At 41.7% G+C, this 21,102-nt stretch overlaps 1 protein-coding gene across 1 annotated transcript in view; it reads right to left on the bottom strand.

The window, feature by feature from the left end:
- pik3c2a (phosphatidylinositol-4-phosphate 3-kinase, catalytic subunit type 2 alpha) overlaps positions 1-21,102 on the bottom strand; it is an 87,813-nt gene that overhangs the window by 64,655 nt on the left and 2,056 nt on the right. The window contains exon 2 of the mRNA XM_080437929.1: positions 8,994-10,285. Within this exon, the coding sequence (XP_080294055.1) occupies positions 8,994-10,199 (1,206 nt within the window). The 5' untranslated portion in view covers positions 10,200-10,285. The remainder of the gene's footprint in view (positions 1-8,993; positions 10,286-21,102) is intronic.

Here is a 21,102-nt window from a genome sequence, read left to right as displayed (position 1 = left end):
TTCTTTTTTAAGTTATGAATTAAATCCTTACACTGGCTCCCTGTGTGTCAAAGAACTGATTTAAAAATACTACTGTTGGTCTATAAAGCATTGAATGGTTCAGGGACAAAATACATTTCTGATCTTGTGCGATATCATGAACCATCCAGATCTCCTCAGGTCATCTGGGAAAGGTCTGCTTTCTGTCACTAAAACCAAAAATAAACGTGGGGAAGCAGCATTTTGTTTTTATGCGCCGGCAAACAAACTCCCAGAAAACTGCAGGTCTGCTGCCACTCTTATTTCTTTTAAAACACAACTAAAGACCTTTCTGTTTGCCGTTGCATTTGATTGAGTTACTTTTCTTTTTTCCCCCCGTTCTATTCTGCACTGTAACTGTATCTGCTATGTTTTACTTCTTTTGTTTTATGCATCCTAAATGTCACTGTATAATGTAAAGCACATTGAATGGCTTTGTTGTTGAAATGTGCGATACAAATAAAATGGCCTTGCCTTGCCTTACTGTACGTCAGTAGCAGGATCACAGAGTTTAATTTGGTATTTTGAGAGTAGGGGGTGACGTGTTGTTGTCATGTCCTGGTGGGGGACGTGCCTGTCATGTCCTGGTATGTGTGTTAGGAGGCGGGTCGGCTGAGTTCTGAACATATTTGGGTTTGTTGCCAAAGGGTAGATGAAAGCGAGCGTAGCATACTACAGTACAACAGAACATTTCAGTAAGCAAGTCTGGTAGTGACAAAAGCTTTACAGTACGAGGAGTAGAGTTGAGGATCCACGACGTAGAGGAAGCATTTGGATTTGATAAAACAAGGCATCTGTGTCATTTTAGATTTCTTTGGCTATTCAAAAAAATAGCAGATATACAAGCTCGAGCTTGTAGATCTGCTATTTTTTTTTTAAATCGTGAAAATGTGTGCAAATCATTGAATATATATATTTTTTAAGTGAACATTTTGGATAACTCAAATCTTTGCTTCTGGGGATTCTACAAATGTCTTCTAAATCCTATAATCAGTGGTTCTCAAACTTTTTCATGTCAAGGGCCCCCCAAAAAATACGTATTTGGCAGCGGACCCCCATCTCAGCAAACATTTGAGTTAAAATATTAGCTTTAAAAATATATATATATATATATATTCAAAGATTTGCAACATTTTTCACGATAAAAAAAATATAGCAGATCTACAAGCTCATAGCACAGCACATGAGCTTGTATATCTGCTATTTTTGAAAAGCCAAAGTATAAAATAATGGTTAAAGTGGTTACACAGATGCGTTCCCGGTTTTAATGGGTTAATGAATCTGCTCCACACTTTAAAATGTTTAAACTGAAGGCTCATTTATGTTCCTCTACAACAGGAGTCTTCAACATTTTTCAGCCCAAGGACCCCTTAGCTGAGAGACAGATGAAGCAGGGACCCCGCACTACATATCGTATAAAATATTAGTAAACTCTGTACTTGGTCTGCTCTTTTTTTCCCTCTACAACAAACCTCTTTTCCGAACATAGCCGATCTACAAGCTCACAGTTACAGATAGATCTGTAACTTTTGGCTAAAAATCTCCTCAGAATAGGGATGCTAGGGTTCAAATGGTTCATGGTTCATCACACAAAGATTTGGCAGGCAGTAACTCTGAGGACCCCCTAGGGATCCCAGACCCCCTGTTGAAGACCTCTGCTCTACAAGGCTGTATCACGACCAAGTGCACTTACAGTAAAAGCTGTAAAAGCTTTTACTGTAAGTGCTGTAAAAGCTGTACAGATTTTTTGCATAGAGAAATAGTTTTCCCCACTTCATCCACTAACAATTTACACAGAAGATTTTAAAACGTATTTACAAGGATTCGGATTGATTTGCATTTAGGTTCAATCCAAGCTCTATACACACACAGTACAAAACAGAAATAAATATTGTGTTAATGCAGGCAATAGTTCTCTAGTTGGAGAAAAACAAAGCTGTTTTTAACCAAGTAATAATTAATGTGGTGTTCAGGGACCAGAGAGGAATCCCCACCCCATACAGAAATAACACACACACACACACACACACACACACACACACACACACACACACACACACACACACACACACACACACACACACACACACACACACACACACACACACACACACACACACACACACACACACACACACACACACACACACACACACACACACACACACACACACCCCCACACACACACACACACACACACACACAGGCCTCGACAGAGAATTATTTTCAACAGGGTAGTTGATCAGTTCTCCCATGTGGAATTTACAGGAAACAAACACTGTGTGCTGTGTGTGCATGCCATGTGTGTGTGCGTGTGTGTGCGTGTGTGTGCATGCGTTAACTGTGTGCAGTGAGGCGCGACATCAATAACAGGTAGATGTGTGTTTGTTATGCTACTTCTTATCTGCAGACTGGAGCTTTGAAGCCTGATTTATGCTTAGTTGCGTGCCAGTGTCTCACACCCAAGACCGGTCGATTTACAAGCTCACAACGTGGTCCACTGCGGCGTGTTGTGAGCTTGTAGATCGGCTATTTCTGTGCGCGACCAAGTATGAATCAGGGTTTAGCCAGTCGTAAAAGATGGAGGAGAGATAAAACAGAGGGAGAGAGAAGGTTGAGAGAAAGTGCAAAGAGAGGGTGAGAGAGAGAGGGTGAGGTACTGTGAAGAGTCAAGAGAGATGGAAAAACAAGAAAGGCAAGGAATGAAAAACAGTAAAAGAGAGATGGAAACAGATGAAAAAAATATATAGTGAACGTAAGAGACCATGATGAAAGATAGGGGAGGCAAGCATGCAAAGAAAGTGGCAGAAAAGAGAGAAAGAGATACAGAGAGAGAAAGAGATACAGTCAGGTAGGCTCTCCCGGCTGAAAGTTTCCCAAGTTCAAAGTGATTTGTTCCATTTTACAGCCGTCTGTTCCTACTGCCATCCAACCACAGTGCCTGGAACTGCAACCCTACAGCTACGGACGGGTATCATTAGATTTGTATCCATTCTGATTCTTCTTATTTGGATTCGGTTCACTTGGAACCAAATTTCGACACCCCCAACAACTATTGTTGCGTTTTCATTCGAACTAATTTCGACACGGAGGTCACGTGCCGAGGTCTTTCTGTCTATGTGACGTGGACATTGACAACCTCTGTGTAGTAACAGGTTCAGTGTGGTTAGCTGATGGTTTGGATGTCTGTAATGGAGACTGATTTACTATGGTGGTTGGCCGGTACGTACTATGCAAGGTTTCAAATTAGCACTAGGCAAAAACATTTATTTTGCCATATTGACTGTCAATTCTCCGAGATCTCGAGACACTTCAGAGTGACAGTACAGTAGACTGTTTTTTAATCACACACACACTAACAAACAGTGGGAGACCAACACATGCAATATGAAGATCCACACGACCTTTTACACAAAATAAAAATACGTGTATACTCAGACAAGCTCACACAAACATATAAACTCACAAAGACTGCAGCCAAACACCACAGAAAGAGACGCACACTCGCACGCACGCGCATGCACGTACGCACACACACACGGACGCACACACCAACACAAACATTCAGTCTCAAATGTGAGTGCAGATGTTGTCATGGCAACCACTAAGAGTGGGTGTGGCCTGTGAGGGAATAATGTGCTGTAGGGCAGACAGGAGCTGCAGGGACTTGTTACTGCTCATATCAAAACGCGCGCACACACACACACTATCTCTAGAAGACTAGAACTCTCAAACACATGATGTACTGTATAAAACAACTTTGCCACTGACAAACAAACAGACACACAAGTACTCACTGTGACTAACAATAGAATCATATGATGTCTGCACTAGATAGGCACACGTCGCACACACGATCAAATACACTCACACATCACAGACACAGAATGACACTCAGAACATCAAAGGCTGCCGTTAGCCAAACCAGAAGCCATGTCTGACAAACACAGAGCAGCCAGACATAACATACAGACAAACACTGCTGTCTAATATTTCACTACAAACGTCACTCCGTTCCACAAGACTGCTACATACAGTGTGGAGTGTGGACTGTGGAGACACACGCGCATGGAATGAAACACACATGTGCATGTATGATCACTCAATCTCACACACGTGCGCACACACACACATACACATGTGAATTCATGCACCAACAACAAAAAAACACACACAGTCTCACAGACAGACACACATATAAATGGAAAAACACACACAACACGCATACACCATATGACACAGTGCCGGTCCTAGCCTTAGGATATTAGGATATTAATGCAGCCTACGGTTACTATGAAAACGAGCAATTCATTCCTGCCATAATGAATAGAGAGAAATGCAATACTATACCACAGTACCACACAATACCAGACTATGGAATGTAGCTGGCAGCAATTAGCACATAAGGCAAAAAAGAAACATCGCTACTAGGCCAAACTGTACCGTACTGATATGATAAACTTGTACCTGCATCTTCACACATCTTGACAACATGATCAATCACAGTCTGTCTGTCTTTGTGCCTTTTATGCCCATATATGGAGAACTCTGTATCAATCTGTCTGTCTGCTTGTGTCCGTTTATGCCCATATACAGAGATCCCTTATGTCATCAGTATAAGCCCATTATATGTCCATATATCGGCATATCGGTGGGATCTGGACAACCGGATCTCCACTATAAATGGCTATATCGGTCGGATCAGAGAATCTGATACAACCGCCGATCCAACAGACTTCAGGCTGAGCATCGCACTCCCACTCAAGACGCCCAAAGACAGGTACACTCACACACACAGAATATATGGAACAATGTTTAAACAGAAGAAAAAACCTTGACATCAACGACGTCATTGTCGGCAGTGGAGAGCAGACCATTGGGGGCCCTACATAACTTGCATAGTTTGAGTATAGTGAGCGCTGACACTGCTTATACACACACACACACACACTGCACATAATATTGTATACACACACTGACATACTGTACACTACAGTACAGCATGCGCATGTATTCTTAACTGTGCTCAGTAAGGAACATGATACACTCATCGTGGCTGGGCAGTAAAACTGTCAGCTGGGCCGTATCATTTTATAGGTGACGATAAGTCTAGACAACAGTGACAAAGTACTGTACAATGTGTGAAATGACAGGGGGTTTGCAACAGTGGTGTAAAGTAAATAAGTACATTTACACAAGTATTGTACAATTTTGAGGTAGGCTACTTTTAACTTTACTGGAGCATTTCCAATTTTCAGTACTTTTACTTCTACTCCACTAGATCTCAGAGGCAAATAATATTGTACTTTTACTCCACTACATTTATTTGAAAACTTCAGTTACTTTGTAGATTTGGTTTATTATTACAAAACATACATTACCCACTTCAGCCCTATATACTGTACATTTCGGCTATTTGAAAATAGCCGATCTACAAGCTCACACTGCGTTGTATTAAATGCGTCGTGATGCGACGCATTGTTTATACATTTGATACGAATTGGGACATTCTGCATAATGAGTACATTCTACTTTTGGTACATTTTGATGGCAATACTTTTGTACTTTTACTCAAATAAATTTAGAATTCCGGACTTTTACGGAATACAGAGTATTTCTACATTGCAGTATAGATACTTTTACTTTTTCCACCACTGGTTTGCGACTAAGCTCAACATGTTCTCATGTCCTTTTAGGGACTAATTTATAACATCCTTCACCCCCTCTAAAGAGGTTTTGTCATACTGTTTCTTTCCCAGACATTCATGATGAATCATTAAATCCATCCTTCTCCACAGGACGTCTCAGACCTATGCTGAAAGAAATGTGCTCTTACAGCCGGAACGTTCTTTCAAATGTTTGTTCGGGCCGATAGATACGAAGCACAACTCTCTGATATCAGAGCCTTGCACCGCACGGCTGCTGTTGCTCTAAGGTTAGGCTAATCATCAGCTTCTGTGTGGGAAACACAGCAGCACAAGTGGACAATTGTTTTGTCCACACACACACACACACACACACACACACACACACACACACACACACACACACACACACACACACACACACACACACACACACACACACACACACACACACACACACACACACACACACACACACACACACACACACAAATGGGCTTTTTGAGAACTGTAGAAGACAAAAAAAGGGGAAAGGAGGGAATGACACAATGTCCTAACAGTAGAGAATGACTCAGTTCAGGTCCTCCTCACAGTCAACGGGACACACATTGTGTGGTCAAACAAGATGTGTATAAAGGTATATTTAGGGAACAAGGAGGAGGAAGATGATTTCATGTTAGAGGAAGACGATTTCATTTTATAGATGTTGTCAGTAAACGACATTGTACAAGTTCAACAACAACCCTGTAGAATGTAGATTGACATTATACGTATTACACTGGTGTATTATGGAGTGATAGTATTGTGACACCACAGAAGTACTGTATGACTAGTGACAACTTTAAAGTGCAATATCTGCCTTTTTAGCAGTTACATATAATTTCATGGTTTTTGTGTAAGTGTATGTTGCTAATAACTTGACACATAATGCTGTATACCGTTGTGGAAATACATTTTGATTTGATTTGACTAATATATGCTTTTGGTTGATTCCATTCACTAATTTTTTCCCCCTACAGTGATTTTTCAGCATCATCTAGTGCCAACATTTTTGTAGGTGACAGTTAGTTCAGCACCCAACAGCCAACTCAAGTTAACAGATGAAAAGTATGTATTTTTGAAGTTCCCGTTCTATTCCAAATGTCTAAGACAGACGGTAAAATAGGGAAAGTGTCCAGCGAAGTCTGGGTTGTATTAGTCAAAAGATACTGTAGGCAGCTGAACATGGAAAAGTGCCATCTTGTGAGTGACTGAATACAGGTATAAATACATACAAAATACAACCGATTGGATGGAGTCATCCTTGCAAAAAGTGAAACTTAAGCACATAAAACATGCAGGCATAAAAAACGGACTCTATGTGCAAGGGGCTATACTCAGCATTGAGATCAAAATGTGTTCGTAACTGCATGTTATGTGTCGCCATTTATGTTTGTCACCTGCTCTTTACTTCTCTTATTATGCACTTTTTGCTGTACGAACAAAGTATGGAAATGATGACGCAAGGCAGACGGGCCACATGAGATTATTCTTCATCTAACAAGAGGATAAAATATGCCCCAGAACAAAGTCAAGAGGAAATGTTGGGGTCAACCAGTGGGCAGGTTAATCATAGTGAACAACTTAATTACAGGACACAGGAGTCAAATGACTGTTTTGCCAGAGCTTTTGAGTGAATGTGGGTATGTACATGGATGTAAGAAGGCTTCAAATTTAACTTCAAGAATTTGTTTGCCCCAAATAGGACAACATGTCTTTGATGAACCTCTCTCACTATTCTGGTTCTGGCTGAGCAACAACATCCACAACCTTCTATTCTGGGCGAAACCTGACTTGCATTTGGTTTCATTGTCTGGGCTGTGGTTGTGTTTTGTTGCTGTTTTTGTGAACGCACTGATGTATTTTACTGTCTCTCTCCACACTGGCAGCATGTCCCACTCCCTTCACCATGTGTGACCCAGTCGAATTCATGTGCAAACACTATACTGCAATCCGGAACTAGTTATTTTAAACTGTACTGTAGAGTATGATTACGCAATATAACCAGCACACCTGCAGTGGTTGGAGATGGACTCTCTACTCTGGCACTCTGCCATTGAACATAATTTAGACCCTGGTGTCAGGTACTGTAGTTCAGTGGTTCTCAACCTGTGGGTCGGGACCCCAAGGGGGCCCCACATGATTTTATTTGGGGGGGGGGGGGGGGTGTCCCCATATGACGGTGAAGTGACAATTTAAGGACTTTTAATACCTTAAAAAAGAAAAGCAATGAAATGGGAAAAAAGACCAGCACTGCATCAAAAGTAATCGACAAACTATACTATAAAAACATTGGCCAAATTGTCAAATAATATAAGAAAAAGGCAAACATTTTGAAAATAGCCGATCTACAAGCTCACAGTGCGTTGTGAGCTTGTAGTTCGGATATTTTCACAATATTTATCTGTGGAACCAAGTCAAACTAAATGTCAACAAATTCCAATTGCTTGTCAGGGTGGGGGGGGTCCACAGTTCAAATATGATTGTTTTGGGGGGTCGCGGCCTGAAAAGGTTGAGAACCACTTCTGTAGGACATCTACTGGTTGACAACTAGTATTGCCTGAAGCTCAAAGTGCAATATCTCCCCTGACCAAGCCGGGGTCTTTCTAACATTCTTGGCAGAGTCGTAGACATTTTGGTCTCTCATGCGGGACACCCGGGCCTGAGCTTCAAAGTACAGTAACTCTGACTCTTTTAAGTAGCCAAGTTGACATCAGCCTCTCTCTACCATTAAAGACCACACAACCTTCAGATATAAACTTGTTTTGTCAATGGTGAACTAGTCTCGCGTGGCCAGACTGTTGCCTCCCACAGTTTTCAAATGTTTCCGGTCAAACAGTCAGGGAGCTCTGATCATGATTAAAATATAAAGCGGATGTGAAGCCTCCTCCCCACTTCCGTTTCATCTGTACAGTCGCGCACATTTATCCTAATATAAATCAAAATCATCTAAGCATATATAGCTTGATGCTAAACAGAAATGTAAAAAAAAAAAAAAAAAAGTAAAGATATTTTAAAAGATATTTTCGTGAACGGAAGTGGCAGCTTCCTCTCTTGGATTTCGGGAGGTGTAGTTCCAGACTCTATATAGCATTCGGAGATTGTGGAATAGTTGTCTGGCTACGCGAGACTAATGGTGAACTAACTAAGGCAATCAGCTTCAGTGTTGAACCTGCATGTACTGTAGTAGTAATGCTCAATCTTTTGATCAGACATCTGATTGGCATTTGTCAGTGGTGTGTGTGGAATGTGATAGGACACAGGTTTCAGTGTTCCAACAATTGCTCCTACCTGATTGGTGGGCTTGTGCTGAGAGGACGTTCCAGGGATGTTGAGGGAGTGGCTCCGAGTGACGGCTGCACCAGTGGAAGCCCTCCTGGGCTGCGAGCGAATCGACGGTGAGGTCTTGGCCTCGGTTGGCGGGCTGCTGCTGTTACTCCCTTCAGTCTCTAACACGGCGTCCCAAGGGTCCCCAGCAGACACTACTGCTGGCGTCAAAGCCTCCCCGTCTGCCGGGGGGGCATCCTCACTCTCAGCCTTACGCCCACTTACTTTGTTAAGCGGGTCCAGGTCCAACCAATCAAAGCGGCTGAAGCTCGAAGGTTCCGCCGTTGCCGACACTGCCGTTGGCTGCTGAGGTGGCGGGTTGGGCATCAGAGAAATGGCGCTGGCCCCCCCCGTCACCCCCCCAGCCTGCGGTACCGAGTCCAATTCCATGCTGGCTGACCGGCCGTTCTTCACGTACTCCGAGGTGCTGGCGATCTTGTCGAACAGCTTGGCCAACAGCGGATCCACAGCAGGCTGCTGGAAGACCATGGGCGCTGCGGCCTGTATGGGAGCGAACGCCATGAAGGAGGGCTGCTGGGCCGGCAGGGACATGAAGGGAGACATGGCTGGTGTGAATCCATTCCGGAAGGACCCCGGCTTGGGGAACGGGGCAGTGGGGAACAGAGGACCTGGCTGATGGGTGGGCGTAGATACGGGGGACGGTGTGGAGAGCACGGGAGTCCACTGGCTGCCCTGGAAGGGCGAGGGGTTGCAGGCGTGACCCCCCGGGTACGAGTGGCTGAGGTTGAAGCCCAGCAGCGAGGAGGGCCGGCCCAGAGTGTTAATGCTGTTGGAACCGAAGCTATCGTCCAGTAAGAGTTTCTCGAGCTCTTCATTGGTCAACTTGTCCACGTCAATGTCACTGAACCTATCCTTCTCCAGTGGCTTCTTTGTCTCCGGGAAGACTATGAGGTCCTTCTCTGGTCTGCCGGCGTGTGGCGAAGGCTGAGGAGGAACCGCAGCTGTGTGTGCAGACACGGCGCGTTTTGAGGAAGACAAGGAGGATATGGAGGAAGATGAGGGCAGCGTAGCAGGAAGAGTGCTTCTCTTGCCCCGTTGCAGTTTAGCTAAAGCCTCCTCCTCCATGCGGAGGGCCTCCTCTTTACCCACAACCCCCTTGGGCAGGGGGACGTCCAACTTGCACCCATTACCACTAGATATCTGGGCCATGGTGTCAACTGGAAGGTGCCATGAATGGAACGAGCTGGAAGGTCAGAGTGGTTCAAAATGCTGACGGACAAAGATTCTTTAAACACCTGTAAGAAGGTAATAAAAAATAAAGTTAGTTGAACCACATAAAAGATCACAAATCAACCATTAACCATCAGCCAAATGTCTACTCCACAAGCCTTGCTGGCACATGACCAATCACTGTCTGCAGAGTGGTGTGTAAGACAAAAATTATGGTGGATCAAATTCCAGACAGGAAATACAACATTTTGAAAATATGATATCAATAATATTTACACATTTGAGAAGAAAGAAAGAAAAAAAAAGTAAATGCTATTAGCTGCATAGAAAATGTTTAACCAGATTGAAATAGTTTACAAATAGGCCAATCCCTCTGTCTGCCTGCCTGGCATTGTTCAATTCGGCAGCATTTGCCAAAAATGTATCAGCATCACACACGTCACTCACACACTCAGTCACACTCACACAAGCTTGCTCCTATTGCATCCTGAAGCAGTGGACTCGTTGAACACGGTAGAGGGGTATCACTTTGAATGGAAAAGTGTTGGGGATTTATTTTTATTTTCTGTTACAGTATGTATTGTTGTTGGAAATAATGGAAGCCAATCCCCCAATTATTGTTAATTCCCTCTCTCCACTGAAGGCCAGTATTTGATTACATTCTTAAGCCACTTAACTTAACCCTGGCATCCCAATTTGGGGCATGTCATTATGGGCAAAAAATGTTAAAATATGAACAAAGTGTAACACGTTGTGAGCTTTTAGATCGACTATTATCAAAATAATTAAGAATTTCTATGAGGTTAAGTGTTTAAAAGGCGTCAAAATGGTTATAGACATCTACAGTCGTTACTGGACAGTGGGCTGCATAGGTTTAAAACCGGACGTTTAGTAAGTATCATGTGTACAGATTCTGTGTAATATATTAAATAAACCATTAATTAGAATATTTCTGTAACAGTTTGCCTTGGTTATAAACAATAAATGCATTTACTGCCTAGTTTAAAAACATCCTAAACATGCTATTATATATGAACGTTAAAGGATATACTGTAGCAACCAAAATGAAATCATGTCTCATTCACACTTGTACAGACAGTTGAGTCTAAAACTGGGCTAGGGCTATATCCAGTATATACCCAAAAATATATGCCTTCAATTGCTTGCTTAGTGGGTAAGGTAGACTGACTGGCCAATAATAGGCGACTTTTCTTGTCCGCAAGAAAAGCTATCAAAGATGTTTTTTAATAAGCAGCAGCTCAAAATAAGTGATTTGTCGTCTCAGACTGTTAAGGTTTGAGACCTTACACAACATGGCATAACACAGTGCAATGTTACACTGGTCCATATGATTGAAAGACTGATGCCAGCTCAGTCCTAATTAACTTGCTGTGATGATGGACCACTTCTGAATGAATGCATTAATCATTAGTAAATCAGCAGAAGTTCCTTTTTACAGTATATTTACACAATACATACACATTCACAACCTGTATAAATAAGCCCAAACAGAACATTTTTTATTTGCTCTGCTTACCACAAATCACTGCTACTGTCTGTCACTTGCTTCACACAAAACAGTTAATCTGCAGTTACCTTTCCCCGCCCGTAATGCATCCCTATTGGCTGGTAGCCAGCTGTTTCCAGCCAAGAAGGTCTTCCTATTGGCCAAGGATGTCAAAATGCCTCCGAAAGCACCACAAATTGTGTGGCATACACACATACACAACACCGTTTAACAGTTTTGCACTGGTTCGTACAAATCAAAGATTTGTGGTGTGGCTGGAAAAAGGAGGTGAAAAGAATGGTGGACTGCTAGAGAAACAGCCCCAGTGTCCCTCCCTAAGTGTAAATGACGCCTTTGATACAGTAGCTACTGCAGCCTGCAGGGAGAGGGGAAAAGATAATCACAAGTTTCAGCCACGTTATCTGACTCTGACTCATGCTGCCTTGGGAAGTCATGACACCCCTACTGATACAATGCACAGACAGTGCAGAGAAGAGTCCATAGAAAATGCCTGGTTAAGCCCTATAAAAAATTAGTTGAAAATGAAATCTACAAGCTCACAGCGGGTTGCATTGCTTCGCTTGTAGATCTGCTATTTTTGAATGTTTTGAATTTCTTTAAGATTTTTTATTTAAAAAATGTCCACCTATATGACATGCCCAAAATAGGGACACCAGGTTTAACGTGGTTAAAACTTTAGCGTGCCTGGCTGCCTGCATGCTCCACAAGGCTTAGTCTGGTCAATTTCAATGCATTTGACAGAACGCTCTGTCAATCAACGTTTGCATTTTAATGCCTTATTGACCCTTTTATCATTTGTATATCTCTGGACGACCAATAATGCCTGACATTTGTACAGGAGACAAAAGGCAAGTAGGCAACTATTGATTGTCATTTGTCATGTTTGCAAAATCAATAATTACTGTTATCGCTTGTGGAGTCAAGGACAACGTGGGGGTCACATACTTCCACAATGCCTACGTATGACATTCATATTGATTAGCACTGGTGACATTCACAGTCAGACAGCTGGCCACTAACTAACTTCAACTTCTCTATGACAGACAGACAGAACTATATTGCTCCCTGTGGGGAAATTCCAGTGTCACAGCAGCAACAGCAGTTAGCATGAAACACAGGAGAGTAGAAAGATACAAATACAAAAAAATAGAATAAAACAATGAATAGACTTAGTCTTAAATCATGTTGACACACTGCAGTTTAAGGAAGCGGACACAGGCCCTCCCTACAAACCAAACAGTCAAACAAGCAGACAAACTAGTATGTGCAATGATGAATACCGGTAACCAGTTCACATAAAGTGACCTTATTGTATCGGAGAAATAGCAATGAAATTGGACATTTATCAAAAGCGGCAATTCTTTCTGCAGAACCCTATTCTTCAAATCCCTGGCCTGTTTTAAGAAATAGCCAACCAGCCAAACGAACCAATGTGTCATCTAATATTAGCGGTGTGTGTGCCATCATGTGCAAAACATTGCTAAATATGTAACCTGTGTTTTGATATCCTGAAATGACATGGCACTTTTTCAAAGCAGCCCATTCATCCAACGATCACAATCCCCCCCCTCTCTCGCTCTCTCTGCCATTGTAGCGATGAAGGCTGGCTGTGCTGGGTTCAGGCTGGCCTGGCGCTATTGTGCAGTTGTGGAATTTGGCATGCAAGGTAGTCAAAGGGCTTTCTGTGTCTCACTCTCAGTCTGTCCCCCTCTCTCTCTCTGTCTGTCTGAGATTGTGTGCACCTTGACTGTCTGTCTGTAACTCTTCTTCACACACATGTATCTCTCTCCTCCGTTTGTTGCTCATGTCTCTCTCGACTGTCGGTCTCTTCCGTGTCATCTCTCTCTGTCTTTCTGTCTCGCTTCCTCTTTTTCTGTCTCATCATTACATGTCGGTCTCCATTGCTTTTCTCACGTTTTTTCTCCCTTTCTGTTATAAAACTCAGCGTTTGTCTCCCTCCTTCATAGCCTTGCTGTGTTAGCAGTAGGGCTGGGTGAGGATGGACAAAATCAAATAGTACAATTGAATGAAGAAGGCACTGGAGCAACTCGGATGATTGGAGCCTTTTTATTTTAATAGCAGGGTGCAAAGCACAGAAAAAAACTACAACGTTTCAATGTCAGATTACATCTTCGTCAGGTCATGTTGACCTGACGAAGATGTAATCGGACATCGAAACGTTGTCGACTTGTCGGCCTTTTCTGTGCTTTGCACCCTGCTAATAAAAATAAAAAGGCTCCAATCATCCGAGGTGCTCCAGCGCCTTCTTTATTCAGTTATATGTGTCGCACCGGATCAGCCCGATTCCGGCTTGAGGCGCGGTGGAATATCCCTTTAATCAAATAACAAAATATTTGTGAAAAAAATCCTCAATGTGGATATTATATGATGGTAAGATCGTATTCTGACGATATAAAATGTTTATGAATTCTTTCAAACATTGTCAAAAATAGCAGAAATAGCAGATCTTATGGGCAGATGAGCAAATGGGATATTTCTGCTCTTTATGAAAAGTTTTGGAACATTTTCAAAAGTATAGAATAGGGCTTAACAGTTATTAAAACCAGGAAAGGACAACAATTATTCCATACAGTATCACGATATTACGACATCAAGATGCCAGACAATATACAATAATAATAATAATAATAATAATAATACATTTTATTTGTATTGCACTTTACATTTGAACAAACCTCAAAGTGCTAGAGTACAGAATAAAAACATTAGCATAAAACAATCTAAAAAAAAGGAGGGACAATTAAAAACAAGCAAGGGGGCAAAGAAAACCTAGGGGTTAAAACCTAAAAAGCTAACCAAATGCTTTATTAAAAAGGAAAGTATTTAGTCCTCTCTTAAAAGTGTCGACAGACTGTGGAACCCAGACTGTGGGTCCAGGAGTGAGTTCCACAGTAGAGGGGCAGCTGAGTAGAAGGCTCAGTCTGTATATAGTCTCATATCATGATATCAACATAATATCAATATATTGCCCAGCCCTAGTTAGTGGCATGAGTTGCAGGCCTGCCGCCTGTCTCATCATCAGCTGTGTTAACGTCAGCATCGTGGCCAGGCTCCAGCAGGCAGTGACAACATAGCAGAGATCGTTAAACATTTCACTACCAAGTGTTTGAAGCTAAGCCACTTTCTGCCAGGAGCAACAGCTACGGAGAAACTCTGAATCTGAGAATAAATTAGAAAAGACAAGGTCACGCTATTCTGGTAACGTGCTGGATTTATGTAGTCTATTTAAAAGGTAGGGTAAGTGATATTTTTTTGTTTTTTTTTGTTAAAGTACTACATTCTGATAGTAATCATTGCTACAGAGCGTTTGTTCTGTCACAGGGGTTAAACAAAATTTAAGCCAATCAGGAGAGAGCCCTAAAAATGCATTTTCTGTTTAACAAAGAGCTGGAGACATGGGAGACTCCTTTCAACAAACACTCTATAGCAATGAGTACTATCAGAATATAGAGCTATTTAACACTTATTTAAAGTTTTCTTTACAACTAAACAACCCTACACCAAGTGATTTCACTAACTGACACACCTTCAAACAAATGAGGGATTCAATGGAGCCTGACCGGTGCCAGATGTTTGGGTCAAAAAAAGCAGATCCTAATTTTGAATAGGTGATATTTATCAACCAAAGACTTCAGTCAACAATCTTCAAAGAAGTAGAACCATCTGCTTGAATGTTGTGCCGTCTATTATTTTGTAATAAGCGTCACATGTTCAAGGTGGTGGACATCTCAGTAAAAAAAAATTTAGGGTCCATAATTAAAATGAGGTTCTTTAAGTCAGTTCTTGCAAGACCAGTTTAGTGACAATAACTACGTATATACTGTATGGTTATGGTCCACACTTTAAAACCAAACGTTTAAGCCGATGTTATTCCGTGACAACCATGTTATGTAAAGGGAGATTTTTTTATAATTCATGGACAGCTAACAAGACGATAATCACTGGTACGTTATAAAATATATGCATTAAAGAGAATTAAATGTACATGCAGTTTTGTATTGGATATTATCTTATGACACTTAGGACTTCTAAAGTGTATAGTATATGTTTATTAAAAACATTCTGTTATTGTAAATTGTATTACTGTAAAGTAAATAAGTAATAATTGGTTTTGTGCAGGGGTTATGTTTATACAGAATGTCCTGTTCAGTAATGTGCTGAGCACAGTGAGCAGCCTTGGTTTAAATGGCAATGAATAATTGAATATTGACTATGGTACAGATGTCGGCTATCTACCCTAATTACAGTGAAAGAAAAGTGTTTGAGGAGCGCTACTGGATCGATACAAACAGAATGGAGCCAAACTAACTCCCATAATAAAAAAAGCCATGACCCAAGATGGCCCAAGTTCTTCCAGTTCTTCCAGTCCAAAAGGAAGCAGAAGGTGTACATATTGTAGATAACCAGCATTATTCTGCTACACTTCACTGCTGGAGACTAGAGTAGGGATGGGACAATACAAAAATTACATGTCACGATTATTGTGGCAAAAATATATGCAATTATTATCACGATAATCAAAATATGCCACTTTTGTTACTTGAACCCCCGGCAATTCCTATTCTTGGGGGAATGTCCCCGTCCCCCCAGTCGACAAAAATAGCAGATCTACCAGCTCACAACGCGTGAGCTTGTAGTCCAGGCAAAGTAGCATTTCCAGACAGACTAATTGTAAGATAATTTTTTTCAACAGATATCATTTCTATGAGGTGTCTAGAACAACATACTAAAAGTCCTAAGAAATCCTAGATGCGGAAATATGTTTAATTCTCATCAATTAAAGATGTGTGCTAATACATCGAGAAAACTAAACACCCTAATGGGCTTTTTTTTTTCTTTTGTCCTATCACAATGAAACTTTCCACAATGAATCTTAACATGAAAACTAAACTTTTTTGTATCACAAGTTTCTTTGAAACTTAATTTGAATATGCAAATTAGCTTAATATATATTGAATATGCCCAGATTTGCATATCACGAAAATTACTTTCCCCCAAAATGTATTATATTTACATTGTTGTTTGTTAATGATATCAAACACACTGATCAGACTTTCATGAACCATTTCATCAAAATATTGTGACTTCATAGAATAACATCAAAAACACCATTCATATTTATGACAAATGCATAAATCCGTCAAATCTTCCCCCAACCATCCTACTGCTAACGGTTGATGGCAATGCTGCTTTTGGACTGGCCTCTAACCTGAAACCTGCCCGGCTTGGTTGTACCTGCCGGGGGTATAACTCCCACCGGTATAGTCCTCAGGGTAACAGAGGCACACAAGCCTCCCCACCACGACAAGGTAGCAACAACAGGGGAGGTTCTTTTTGTGTTTTTTTCTTATTTGTTTTTTGTTTATTTTATTGTTCAAACGTGATCCTCAACTCCTTTTGTATGATTCTTTGTTCTTGCACCCCCTATTTCAGTTCTTGGCGTGCTTAGTTCTTCCGCTCTGGATCATAGTCATCAGACAAATCAGGCAACTGGGAATTTGTACAGCTAGTACCACGACATTCTCCGCATATGGTAGTGCAAGGGAGTCCATGTTTTTTTGCATGTGCATCTCTTCGTGCTGCAGTCTTTCTTGCAGCTACAGCAGACCACATCAAGTAATTCTGGTGGTCCTGCAGGCTGATCAGTCATTATTGGCATGAATCTACCACCTATAACATGCCATCCCCAGTCTTCTGGACTCATGCTTTCACTTGTTCCTTTCCATTCATTGATCTGGTAGAACACACGGAGACTGTGGAACTTCACAGCTGATGATGTTGGTGGAAGAGTTTGAGGTTCCACTGAAGATGTGGTCTTCGATACTTTCTCACAGAATTGCCTGTGTCTCAGCATATCCAGCGATTCATCTTTGTCACCCCCTACAGTGAGACTAGAGCCTTTTCACCTGCTGCAACGATGATTCCTTTTCCTCTGACAGGCTGAACACCTTAGCTTGTTTGAGAAAGCTAGAGTCAGTTTTTACTTTTTTCAGTGCCAATCCCTTTCCCAAGCCAAATAGACGAGAAGTTGAATCACAGCCTAAAATAGCATGGATGAAGAGGAGATTATCACACACCTTTGGACCAAGTAGTTCTTTTGTCTGCTTTATGCACCATATCCTTCTTGCTTTTGTTCCTTTCTTTGGATCTGGTGCCAGAAACAGTTCCTGTGCATTTGGATCACAGATTTGGGCGGCCATAGCTGAGTGGTTAGTGAGCCCGCCTAGGGAGCCAGAGGCCCTGGTTGCCCCAGGTACGATTCCAGGCCACGCCAGCATATGTGTCGATGAAATGAAATTTGTCCCTGAGCAAGACTCTTAACCCCTAATTGCTCACAGGCCCTCATTGGAAACAAGCCCGCAAGGACTTTCATGAACGTCCTGTTAAAAGGAAAAGGAATTATCCTGATGTAACAAGAGTACTAATAAATCTGTATCATCTCCTACTAGGACCGTGTCTTTGGTTCTGGCTGAGGCAATGGCGGTTTGGACAATGAGCACATCAGCATCATTCTTTGCATGGTCTGTGATGCACCCAGCCCTCTCTAGTTTATTACTTAGATAAACCAAGAAGCGTTGTTTATTTTCCTTATTGTTAAGGAACTGGTCCTTTTTGGATTGGATGATCATGTCACCAGAGAAGTGTACAGTCACGCCGGGACTAACACCAGTTTGTTGCAGTTGGGTGGCATCTTTTATTGTTGGTTTGTCTTTGTAGCCATCAAAGACTATGACAGTAGCATAAAGCAGATCGTCTATTTGGCTTGGGAAAGGGATTGGCACTGAAAAAAGTAAAAACTGACTCTAGCTTTCTCAAACAAGCTAAGGTGTTCAGCCTGTCAGAGGAAAAGGAATCATCGTTGCAGCAGGTGAAAAGGCTCTAGTCTCACTGTATGGGGGTGACAAAGATGAATCGCTGGATATGCTGAGACACAGGCAATTCTGTGAGAAAGTATCGAAGACCACATCTCCAGTGGAACCTCAAACTCTTCCACAAACATCATCAACTGTTCACAGTCTCTGTGTGTTCTACCAGATCAATGAATGGAAAGGAACCAGTGAAAGCATGAGTCCAGAAGACTGGAGATGGCATGTTATAGGTGGTAGATTCATGCCAATAATGACTGATCAGCCTGCAGGACCACCATTACTTGATGTGGTCTGCTGTAGCTGCAAGAAAGACTGCAGCACGAAGAGATGCACATGCAAAAAACATGGACTCCCTTGCACTGCCATATGCGGAGAATGTCATGGTACTAGCTGTACAAATTCCCAGTTGCCTGATTTATCTGATGACTATGATCCAGAGCGGAAGAACTAAGCACCCCAAGAACTGAAATAGGGGGTGCAAGAACAAAGAATCATACAAAAGGAGTTGAGGATCACGTTTGAACAATAAAATAAACAAATAAGAAAAAAACACAAAAAGAACCTCCCCTGTTGTTGCTACCTTGTCGTGGTGGGGGAGGCTTGTGTGCCTCTGTGACCCTGAGGACTATACCGATGGGGGTTATACCCCCGGCAGGTACAACCAAGCCGGGCAGGTTTCAGGTTAGAGGCCAGTCCAAAAGCAGCATTGCCATCAACCGTTAGCAGTAGGATGGTTGGAGGAAGATTTGACGGATTTATGCATTTGTCATACATAAGAATGGTGTTTTTGATGTTATTCTATGAAGTCACAATATTTCGATGAAATGGTTCATGAAAGTCTGATCAGTGTGTTTGATATCATGAACAAACAACAATGTAAATATAATACATTTTGGGGAAAAGTAATTTTCGTGATATGCAAATCTGGGCATATTCAATATATATTAAGCTAATTTGCATATTCAAATTAAGTTTCAAAGAAACTTGTAATACAAAAAAGTTTAGTTTTCATTTTAAGATTCATTGTGGAAAGTTTCATTGTGATAGGACAAAAGAAAAAAAAAAGCCCATAAGGGTTTTTAGTTTTCTCGAGGTATTAGCACACATCTTGAATTGATGAGAATTAAACATATTTCCGCATCTAGGATTTCTTAGGACTTTTAGTATGTTGTTCTAGACACCTCATAGAAATGATATCTGTTGAAAAAAATTCTCTTACAATTAGTCTGACTTTTGGGTCTAAAATGGGCTAGATTGCCTGGACTATTGTAGATCTGCTATTTTTGGCGAATCGATTTGTGTAGAGAGAAGTAAGAGCGTACCAAATGCGCTCTTTACAGGCCCGTTTTATCAAGTATAGGGGGTTTAAGTGGTGCTGAATTTGCAGCTCAATAAAAGCTAATTCGTCCTAGTGTATGACGGAGGACAATTTCACCATAAAGTAAAATCTCTGCGATACGATTATCATTTTTATCACGATAAACGATAATATCGATTATCGGCCCATCCCTAGACTAGAGTCCACAATACGAAGCTGAGCAGGCTGTTACTCTGTCCTATTAAGCATTCACAAGGCAGACTACAAATACTCCTAACACTCCAATACAAAAGCTTGGTTGACTGGAGGAAAAGGTTCGCAATAACAAACAAGACACAGGCTGTTTGGAGATCTTCTATTACGTTAGAGTGAGGAAAATGTCCTCTTTTTTAATTAATGGAACTGAATGGGAGACATGGGTGGGGGTTTCTTATAGCCATTCATATATAGTCATTTTAAAGGCCCCTTTTACGATACTCTACTGACAAATAGGACAGTAGGGCAGGACAATGTATCGATATTATAGTGATATAAGCTTTCCAAGGCCTTGAACTTTTTCACTCCCAATAGGATAGCAGATGTTAACAAAGCACTGACAACAGAAGCCCGTCAAAGTGCAAAACAACACCGTTAAACGTGGGAAATAAGTAACCAGGTTGACTTTATGAGCTTTAATGTGTGGTCATCATCATCCACTGCTGCTGAAAAATAAAGATTCAGTAAAGATACAGAGCAGCGCCGGACGTTCTCCTCTGGGCTAACTATCACTGAGCCTGGCCTGTTCAGAACACAGGACCTGCAGTATACACAAACAGCACGATAGGATCTTTTAACCCATTACGCACGCACACACACACACACACACACACACACACACACACACACACACACACACACACACACACACACACACACACACACACACACACACACACACACACACACACACACACACACACACACACACACACACACACACACACACACACACACACACACACACACACACACACACACACACACACACAGGGCTAGGTGCTGGTCTGCTGGATAAAAAAAAAAAATCGACATGAAATATCCCCGGCTCGAAACGTTACCAATAAAATAAATAACCCACGATGGGAGCAGCATTCTGGTGTGCGAATG

The sequence above is a fragment of the Gymnoscopelus braueri genome, assembly GCF_963280865.1.
Source record: "Gymnoscopelus braueri genome assembly, chromosome: 9".
Lineage (NCBI taxonomy): Eukaryota > Metazoa > Chordata > Actinopteri > Myctophiformes > Myctophidae > Gymnoscopelus > Gymnoscopelus braueri.
This window is presented reverse-complemented; position numbering and strand designations above follow the sequence as displayed.